At 34.2% G+C, this 10,739-nt stretch overlaps 1 protein-coding gene across 1 annotated transcript in view; it reads right to left on the bottom strand.

The window, feature by feature from the left end:
• Nucleotides 1-10,739, bottom strand: part of DIAPH3 (diaphanous related formin 3) — a 445,967-nt gene that overhangs the window by 167,696 nt on the left and 267,532 nt on the right. Inside the window, exon 21 of the mRNA XM_011381028.2 lies at nucleotides 3,475-3,604. Within this exon, the coding sequence (XP_011379330.1) occupies nucleotides 3,475-3,604 (130 nt within the window). The remainder of the gene's footprint in view (nucleotides 1-3,474; nucleotides 3,605-10,739) is intronic.

Below are 10,739 nucleotides of genomic sequence, written 5' to 3'. Positions count from 1 at the left end.
AAAAGCAGCAAAGGGAAGGTGGCACTTACTTTTCTTGATGAAGGAAAGAACTAGACAACATTCTAGGCCGCAGTTGCCACTGCCCATAGATTTAACTTAGAATCTACCACACAGCTCTCAGGTGAAGTGCTGAAGGCTATAAAGAGACAGGGCAAATGAGATAAAGAAATAGATGGAAGCAGGGAAACAAGGATTTTCGTGAGTAAATAAATCTTGAAGGAGAGAGGCTAAGTATACTGAGAACTGGTGTAGGAATAAAGAGCCGTGTTTTATGGCATATTGTGACCTACATATTGAGATGTAGCTGGAAATGGCAAGTAAGCTGTTGGATATACATGTGTAGAGCTTAGAAGGACAGTCTGGGATATAAATTTGCAAACCATTAACGTTATGATGCTATTTAAGCCCTTGGGAACTGAAGAGAGCACCTGAGGAAAAGCCATAGAGAGGGAAAGAGAGAAGGACTCGGTATTAGGTTAATAACAGCTAAACTTAGAGGTTGCACAGGAGAAGTAAAGTATATGGAGAATAAGAGGGAGGAGCCAGTTGGGACAGAAACCATGTATGGGTGGGGTAGCCTGAGTTGCGCTAAGATATAGAAACTAAACCTTGGGCCAGTAGCAAGACAAGAACAGTTTCTGACACAAGGTAATCATACAACATACACTTGTTAAGTGAATGAATGAATGAATAAGGTACAGCTGGGGTAACAATGGCCTTTCTCAGAGGTGACTATCTAGGGAAGAATGGAAATGTATGTTAGAGCTATGATAACCCTAAAAACGCAGAGCTGAAAAAGGTGACACTGTAAACTTACCTTGGTTTTATTTTAATACACCCCAAAAACCCACAGTTTTGTCATAGTTCCTGTTCATTAATAAAATACCATTCCACCAATTAAATAATAAACCATGTTTTATAAAATAATCAGTAAGACTTTCGTAGATTAGAGTTCATTAATTTCCACTGTTTAGATAAGAGAAAATTGCATTCAATCCTTAGAAGTCCAGAAAAAGAAGAAATATTACAATAGCATACAGAAATACAATAATGACCCAAAATATTTCCACTGAAATACAACAGAAAAGCTGTAAGCCATTATCTCTTAGAAAAGAAGCAGCCCTAACGAAGTAGATTTTTGAAAATTGTCATACGGGTAAGCTCATTAGTTGTAATGAAAATTCCCCCTGCTGATCCAGAAATACCTAATGGCCAGGATTTGTTATGTCTCAAAAACAAAGGTACTTTTTAATTCATGTGATAACTCACTGAGGAGATTTCAAATCTGGAAACTTTTAAAAGATGATATATAAGAGCACTGAAATTCTCCAAAGCAGACAGACTTATTTCATCTAAACCATTATATTTATTCCTCTAAAATGTCATTCATTAATAGGGTAATATGAACATATAAAGAAATCATGCTCAACCATCACCTACACATAAAACATTATCTTGTTCATGGCTACTCTATTTCAAACATGAAGTTGGCTGCTCCCTATGAAACACATTAACAGTATCTGCTGACCGATACACATATGCTGCCTCTGCTGTAACAGATGGAAACGAAAAACCCCCAAGGCCCCAGACTGCCCACAGAAGCACCAAAAAAGAAAACAAACAGAAGAATCTAATAACCAAGTTACAACTCCGCAAGCCCTCGTGAAAGTTAAATGTCGGGATATTTAACAGAATTTTAAGTGCGATCAAATGAATCAAGATAAATGGTACTTTAAAAACTTAATTTATGAGCAAAAACTGCTGAAAAATAAATTCTATAATTAAAAATGCGTCTGAAAGAGAAGCATGCTCGGGCTTCCTGTTTGGTTTAAGAGCTAGTAGGAAAGATGGTGACGTGATCAGAAATGCAAACTGTTATTAGCAGAAACATTCACACTGCTTTAATTCTTGCTAAAACCTAATGTTGATATAAACTATTAACCACTCGACTACCTTTTCCCTAAAAAAAGAACTTCCTCTGTATTTCGAGGTACTTTGCTCCACTTTTTTCATCTACCACTCTGTTATTTATCAAGTTTAACATTCATCAAGAATGCCCATTTTCAATTCTTTTGCATTCCGTTTATTCCTACACCAAAATTTCAGAAAAATCTCATTTTAGGAAAGTCGCCTTCCCTAAGTTAAAGAACCGATCACTTAAAAGCTATTTTGAGTATCACTGACTTATTTTTAATGTTCCTCCCCTCCCTGGGCCCTTTGGCCCTTTTTCAGATTATTTAATATAAGAAAATAATTAGATTATTTCCGTTTTTAAATTTCACTTACACACACACAATCTTCTTATATCAAGGATATTTTCAGGCAGCACAAAGGCAAAGTAATTCAATATCCTTACATTAGTAAGAGGCAGGAGTGAAAAGTAAAATAAATAGTTTAGTTTTGGTCTTAAAAATCCAGACTAATATTTCCAAACTCCCCTTCCTCCACGGGATGTATGAGACAAATATTTCAAAGAAACATACAACTCATGAGAAAGTGTCAAAGAACATTTCATCCAATCACATGCCTTTGTGCAGATAAAGCACTACAAATCTCCATTTTATAGAAGAAAAAAACAATTTAAAGGGGTAGAGAATGATAAAAGTGATTTTTTTAAAGAACATTCACTATAATATGAAAAAAAGTATCCTTCAAGTTGACAAATTCCAGTTGTAAGAATGAAATAAACAGATTACAAAATAATTTGATATTACTAGTGACCAGTGGTCAACACACATGAAAAATACAGAGAGTCCACCATTTGTATATATTTATACAAATATGTAATCATAAATTGGTTGTTTGGAGCCAATTAAGGTTTGTTTGTTTTTTCTCATAGAATCAATCAAATGAAAAGTAGATTCTTCAGGTGGTCAAAACCTGCATTTAAATCATATTTTAACCAAGTATTAATAATAAGTCTTATCCCTTCTATGACCTTTTATAACCTAATCTTTTATAAACTGTTAGAAGCAGGTTAGAAATTTGGATATCAGGAAGGAGTGAATGGAATCTGGGGCAGTCTGGTGTCTACTAGGACAAAGAAAGATGGCTTCACCTGCAAGGTGGGTGGAGACAGATTTAGGACTCAGGCAGACAGGGTACACTGATTACTAGTGCTTATTCCAGATACATAATAGTCCCCGAGTACTTGTGAATGACACTGTATCAAGGGAGCACTGTGATGGCCAACAGTGGAGAAGGCTTAGCAGCAGAGGTGGGGCTGGCAGGTATTCACAAGGTTTAAAATGCAAAACGATGTATTTTTGATACAGGGCCTCATTTTCTAATCAAACTAAACTCACAGCTCCAATAATGACAACTGATAAAACAAGCATTCTACAACTTTCTATTTTTAAGATGACATATTCAGTATGAAAACACTGACAAAGTAGCAAGCGCATTCAAATGAAAGGCATTATTTTCTGTCTTTAAGACCCAGAGCAGTGAAATGTTTTCTATAAAAGCACAAACCTTTACTAGCTTTGTCCAAATGTTCCAAATCATCCACAAAATTCAGGATGTCGGGGTACTTTTCTTCACATATTTCCACCAGAAAATGAAGTAGTGTTGTTTTCTGATCTGCTGATTTTGTGTCCTTTAGCTAAAGAGAATGAGAAGGAGAAAAAACAGAGTCAAACATATTTTGATAATCTGCCTATTTAAATAATGTTAATACTGCTTTTTGTAGATAAGAATAAATGAGTTATAAAATTAGTTAATTCTATTTTGGAAAAGCAAATATTTCAATATTTGAAAAGCTGTTCTTTATGTATTGTTTTTTTTGGTCAAAGTCATTAATATTAATTAAAAAGAAGTAATAAGTTTAATCCAATCTAGTATGGAACATTTTGTGGGAAAACATGGTAAATACCTACGAAAACAGAATAACCTGAAAGTCCATACAATAGTAGTACTTAAAATAACCCTGAACATCCACTCATTTTTTTCATTTGGCACATACTTATAGAATGCCTACGAGATAGAGCTGGAAATACTACACAGATGATACAGTCTAGCCTCAAGAAGCTGTTTAGTGAAAAACAAAAACAGATAATATGTATTTACCCTGGTGTGACAAACAGCATAATAAAAATAATCACAAAGTGCATGTAGGAGGATATGACATCTGAACTGAATACTAGTAGACAGGAAGTTGCATGGTGTTAGGGAAAGGAAGGAAAAAATTCAAAAGTTCAGTGTCATGGGCAGAGAGAGGAGCATTTGGAGAAGGCCACAGATGAGAAAGGAAGTGGCACATTTGAGGAGTTTGAATGACTCCAAAATAAAAGTTTTTGATGGGGAGGACAAGTAGGAACAGTAGAAAGGCATAAATCTGGAAAGACAGGAAAAGACAAGAAAATAAAAGGAAAGGCGGGCTATGCCATGGAAATAGGATTTTGAGCCCTAAGAATTGGGAGTTTTTAAACAGATGAGAGATGATCAGACATACATTTCAGAATGTGCCCTGTAGGGTGGTGTGGATAAAAAATGAGGTGTGGATAACAGAAGCAGGAAGGGTAATTTAAAAAGCTGTAGCAATAATCCAGGTAGGGAAAGGTGACAGCCTGAGCTGAGCTGATGCTTCGGGAATGGAGCCGATGTGACAGAGTAGGCACAGAAACCCTGGTGATGCCACCAACCGAGAGTGGACAGAAAGGATGAGGAACGGACTCGGGTGGGGTGGCAGTGAAGATAATCATTTCAGTTCTGAACAAGCTGAGTTCGAAGTTTTTAAATAACATCCAAATGGAAACGTCCATAAAGGACGTAGATTTATGCAGGTCAAGTACAGTGTTTCTCAATCTTTTTTTTTTTTTTTTCATTATTGCCAGCTAAGGAGCTTTCTAAGGCCATTTTTTCCCTAATCGTTTGCACCTATGGAATTTTAAAATCATAAATATACCATATATTTGTTTACACATTGTATGTGTATCTGTGCTTTACACATAAAAACAGTAAGATTAGATATGTTTGCTCCCCAAGAACAACTTTCTATATTTTGGGGTGATAAAATGTTAAACTGTTGAAAAAACTGTTGAGAATCTGGGGCAGGGGGTTGAAATTTAGAGGAATAAACTGGTCTAAGACCAGTTTGTGAGCCGTTAGCTCCCAAAGCTAAAAGGAAGATCAAATAAACCCAAACAGGTATATATAGTATAAAAGGAAGAACAGAGGCTGAAGACAAGGATGGACCCATCCTCAACTGAAATGGCCAAGGATGCAATCATAAGGGAGAGGTGGTTAAGCTAAAATCTAACCAACAAGTAGGGCGTTAGCTTAGGTTTTGTGTAGTCGCTGGAGGTAAGGGGTGTTGGGTGTGAATATGGAATGAATACGTAACCAGGTAGTGTCTCCTACAACTAAGTAAGTAATCATTCAGGGCTGTTACGCGTATAAGGTGGGGAAAAACACTCTTTGCTTACCAGGATTTAAGTTAGAGATGGAAATTCTTGGGCTACTTATACTGGCCACAGCCCTATTTACTTGCTGCCTTTCCAACAATTTCCCATTTTAAAATAGGTGTGTGTGTGTGTAAATATATATCTCCATATGTACTATTTTTACAAATTCTACATCACTAAATATTATATCACTATCAGAAAAATATCAGGTAACAGTTAATATATAATAGAAGAATGGGAACAATTGCACACCATTATAAATATTAACACACCCCACTATTTGTTAATGCCAAAACTTTAATATTTCTGGAACATACAACTACCCTTTCTTCATAGCTTGACTTTCACATGGTTACTCATGGAATAGGTTCAAATGCCACATTGCCTTATTCAACACACAAACCACTGTCATTATTGTGCCATATACCCCAAACTAACATACTATTGTATGCCAACTATAATTTTAAAAAAGAAAAAAAAAAAAAAAAAAAGGTTCCTGGCGCTTTAAAAACTGATATCAACATTTAATCCATTATTTGATGCCTTTCAAAAGGAACACAGACCACAACATCCAACTGAGTGCTTTCAAAGCTTATACGTCAAAAAACTTGATTACTAGCTAGATTAATTACCAATAACATGTGTGGTTAACCGAGTAATGTTAAAACATGTCCTTAACTAGTTACACAGCCTTGGGCAAGTTACCAAACCACAAGTTTTACACAGGTGAAATAAGAATATGAACTAAACAGAGTAAGAGAATTCTAAATTCATTTTCTGCTCCAAAAAATTAAGTATGCACACAGTAGACTTAGTAGATGTAGCAAAATCTAATAGAAAAAAACACTAGAATGTTAGTGAAGAACCTAGTTATAATCTCAGTTGAGAAGTTCTTTTTGCATGCTTGGGTCAGTTAGAATCTTTCTATGAGTTTGTTTTTACATATGCTGAGCATGTTAATCCAATTTGTAAAAGTTAACCTTTCAACTATATAATTGCGTTCATACTATCATCTTAAATGGGTAAGACAAGATTAAAAGGAGCAAACTTTCAAAAATATAATAGTTTTCTCTTGTACGATCAAGAGTTAGCATAAAAGCTGTCTTCTTTTTCTGAAGCATCTTAGTAGTGAAGCTCTTTTAGTCCCGTCCCCACCCCCTTTTACAGCAATGTCTACCTGGGGAGTCCTCCCTCTGTGGAAACTCAGCTCCTGTCACCAGTTTACACCCTTCCTTTCCAGTCTCCTCTCATGGGGAAACTAGATACCCAGTTGTAAAAATGTTGATTAAGACAAGCACGATCTACCTCTATAATTAGTAAAGCTTGGAAAAAGCCTTCCAGTGCTATTCGTGATGTAGCTAAACAGTCAGTGACTACTAGAATTAATATATCAGTCAGTGACTACTAGAATTAATATATCAGTCAGTGACTACTAGAATTAATATATTAAGAAATCTCTATGATCCGACAACAACTAACTAGATCAATCTTGATCTTTATTCAAAAGAATTCAGATTTAGAATTTTGGAAATGTTATAGTTTATATAGTATCTACCAGTTTAATAAATTTTAAGTATGCAGGTCAAACACATGATTGGGTATCCAGAGACAATCATAAAGCTGAGCACTAATTTGTGGAATTATTGAAAACATCAACTGACTAGCAAGTAGCATATTGGTAACAGTTTAATATTAAAAAGTATATTCACTGAATAATAAATGGAAGCAGAATTCTCCCATTCTTCTAAAATCTGTATTTAACAACTGTGACACTAAAAAATATTCCTCAAATTTCCAAATAAATATATCTGAAATTAAGCCTAATAATTAAGAAATCCAGAGGAGAAACACAGATAGAGGCCATTTGTTGACAATGCGTGGTGTCTCATTTACAAACTACTGTGTGGCTCTAAATTCCAGGTAGACATTCTTTATTCAGGACCTAACATTCTCAAGAAAAGTTGCATAATTCTCCCAAGGTATTCTTCCTGACTCAATTACTCTATTACCATCCTCCTTCCCCAAATTCCTTAAACAAACAAACACACAAACAAAAAAACAGCATGAAAGCACAAGAACTATATATTTGTCAAAGTCTCTATCTACTTGCTCACTATTTTTTCACTCTTTTGGTAAACATTAACAATAAAAAAGGTACATTCTGTTTCTATTAATTTCTCATATCGAACATAATCAGTGATTGAGTTGAAAGAGGTAAAGCTTAGGAGACAGTAATAACTGCTGAAGAGAGAACAAGCTGAGTACGTTCTGCAATGCTAACTTTAGCAAAGAAAATGAAGCTAAAATATTTGCTTTAGAAATTCGCTTAAGTTTAAAAATCATGTTTTATTTAAATTTAACAGACATTGCTTGACAGGAGTCCTCTTGCATTATTGTCAAGAGATTTATCTTCCTGATGAGTAATCATCACTGTTAAGTAGAATTTCTTATTTATATATTGTTTCTTTAAGGTACATTTAATGTGGCATAGACGTCAAATAAACAAAAAGATGGATGGAGTTTCTTCAACCACTCTGTTCATTCCAGACAAAATAATGTTAACAGCAGATCCTGTAATAAATCACGGCCTGGTTGTCAGTCTAGAGTAGAACTTCTCTGTAGCTACAATGCAAGGTTTGGAAATATTTTAAAGACGTTCAGTGCAAATTTGGATGACATTTAAAGAATATTCCATTGTTTCACACAATGAAAAAAATTCCTAAAATAAAATAGTTTTCTTGGTGATCTTCAGAATTCAAAGACCCTTTGCTCTTTGAATAATTAAACTAATGTCTTAGAAATGTCAAATTAGTAACTCTCTCCCATTACGTCCCTATAATCTAAGCAAAATAGCAATGAATCTTTAGATGTTGTAGACTTGCTGAACAACAGAAAAATGGCAATACTGTGAGAACTGTAACGGCCATGAACATTCTAGAAGACCTTAATTTGTGAGTAGTATTAATGCTGAGGATGATAGCAGCAGCTCTTATTTATGTGGCACTTACTAAAAGACAGGAAATAGCCAAAAATATATACACATATATTTAGTGCTTAAAACACACAGCATCCCTATAAGAAAAGACCTGTTATCATACCCATCATTGAGGAGAAAAAAGAAATGTGAGAGATCATGTAGTGTACCCCAGATCACATAGCCACTATGTGGTACCCATGCCTTTGTGAGTTCAAAGCTCTTAACCACTACAAAACACAGTACCTCTACAAAAATCTTTATCTAGTGGGGCTTATTATTATACATCAAAAGAAACAAAATTCTCAAAAACACAGTGGACAAAAATGGTAGCAGACAACAAAAGAGCATGAACGCAATTTAAAATACTGAAGCCCTGTAACCTGGAAATTCTAGCTTGGAAAGTCTCTAAAAATGGACAACCTCTACATGAGGTCATTTCTAGTTCTGAGAACAGGACATTCTTTCTACTGTTTTAACTAGAAAATTAAGAAAATGCCCCTGAATCCCATCACTCAAACAGTGAGTCTTTCCGTTGCTGATATATCAGTACTGACAAAATATTATATGAACATGGTTGGATGAAAAAGATATCTGGAAAGTTTAACCTTCAACAGACTTAAAGATGCATTTACTAACATCCGATTTCATCTTAAAACTGTGCAGAATAAAGCGATTTGTATATGTATGAAATGGCATCTCTAAATGTATTAAAGGTATCCATACAAAAATGGCATACGAATATGAACTTCCAAAGACTATATCGTATTTGCTCAGATAAGAACTTCAAAGAGTCAACGTACAGGTACGAATTCAGTAGTGAAACCAATCGCAATTATAGAATGGATAATATTTTCTGATATGTAAAAATACATTTTAAAAAATCACTGTGCTAACTACATTTTTCAAAAAGATGGTGTATCCCTCCAAAATGAATGGAGTTATAAATGTTTATATAAACAAGATGCTTAGTTTAGTACCATGTGTCACTGCCATAACCATTTTAATACCTATAATAAAACTTTTGTGATTGTAATGATAGGTAGAGATCAACTGGTACTAAGTAAAATAGATAATAAGATAAATTTATGGCATTCATACATAAAAATTTTTATATTTATTAATTTTTATTTTAAAATAAGAATGAGAACTGAAACGTTAAATAAGAAAATTCTTTAAATGATGTAGACTTCTATAATTAAAATAAGTTGGTTTCTACCATATCCCTACAGACATAATTTCCCTGAATTACATTTTTAATATACTTCTCGTAGGTTTTTAGAAAGACAGAAACTTCAATACAAAAAGCAATTTTGCGTTTTAGTAAAATTTTAGTTTATTGCATTATCTATTATATTGTCCACTGTTGTTATACTGTCCCCTTATTCCACAAGAGATTTAAAATTGCTCAATATCCCTTAGTTAATATAAATGGATCAAATACATTAATTTTAAATTAAATGTTTTTTTGTCTTCTAATTGTTTTAATTAAGACTATTATTTAGAGCTGTTTCAGCTTACAAAAAAAAAAAAAAAAAAAAAAAACCTGAGCAGAAAATAGAGTTCCCATATACTCTCTTCTCTACACACTCATATGCCCCGATTAGTAACATTTTGCATTAGTTTGGTACATTAGTTATAAATGTGCCCATATTGGTACATTATTATTAACCAATATCCACAGTATACTTTAGGGTTCATTCTTCGCGTTCTATAGCTCTATGGACTTTGACAAATGCATGTCACCTACCTCTCATTAGTGTCATACAGAGTAGTTTCACCCACTAAAAACACTTTCTGTGCTCCACCTATTCAGCTCTTCCTTCTTCCCTCTCCCCTACAACCCATGTCAATCATTGATCTTCTTACTGTCCAATTTTGTCATCTCCAGAATGCCAAAGTTGACCTTTGAACAATGCAGAGGTTAGGGGTACAGTTTCCCTAGTGTGATCAAAAATCTGAGTATCACTTTGACTGCCCAAAATGTTAACTACTACTAATAGCCTGTTACCATCATGCCTTACTGATAACATAGTCAATTACCACATTTTACACATTATATGTGTTCTTACAATAAAGCCAGCTAGAGAAATGTTGAGAAAATCATAAGAGAAATACACTTACTGCATTTATTGAAAAATTTCTGTGTATAAGTAGATATGTATAGTTCAAACCCATGTTATTCAAGAGTCAGTTATAGTTGGAATCAGAGTATGCAGCCTTTTCAGATTGGCTTCTTTAACTTAGTAATACATAATACACACTTGAAGTTCCGCCATGCCTTTTCCTGGCTTCAGAGATCATTTCTTTTTATCCCTGAATAATAATCTAGCATACGACTGTTTATACATTCACCTATT

The sequence above is a fragment of the Pteropus vampyrus genome, unplaced genomic scaffold (genome assembly GCF_000151845.1).
Source record: "Pteropus vampyrus isolate Shadow unplaced genomic scaffold, Pvam_2.0 Scaffold13, whole genome shotgun sequence".
Classification (NCBI taxonomy): domain Eukaryota; kingdom Metazoa; phylum Chordata; class Mammalia; order Chiroptera; family Pteropodidae; genus Pteropus; species Pteropus vampyrus.
This window is presented reverse-complemented; position numbering and strand designations above follow the sequence as displayed.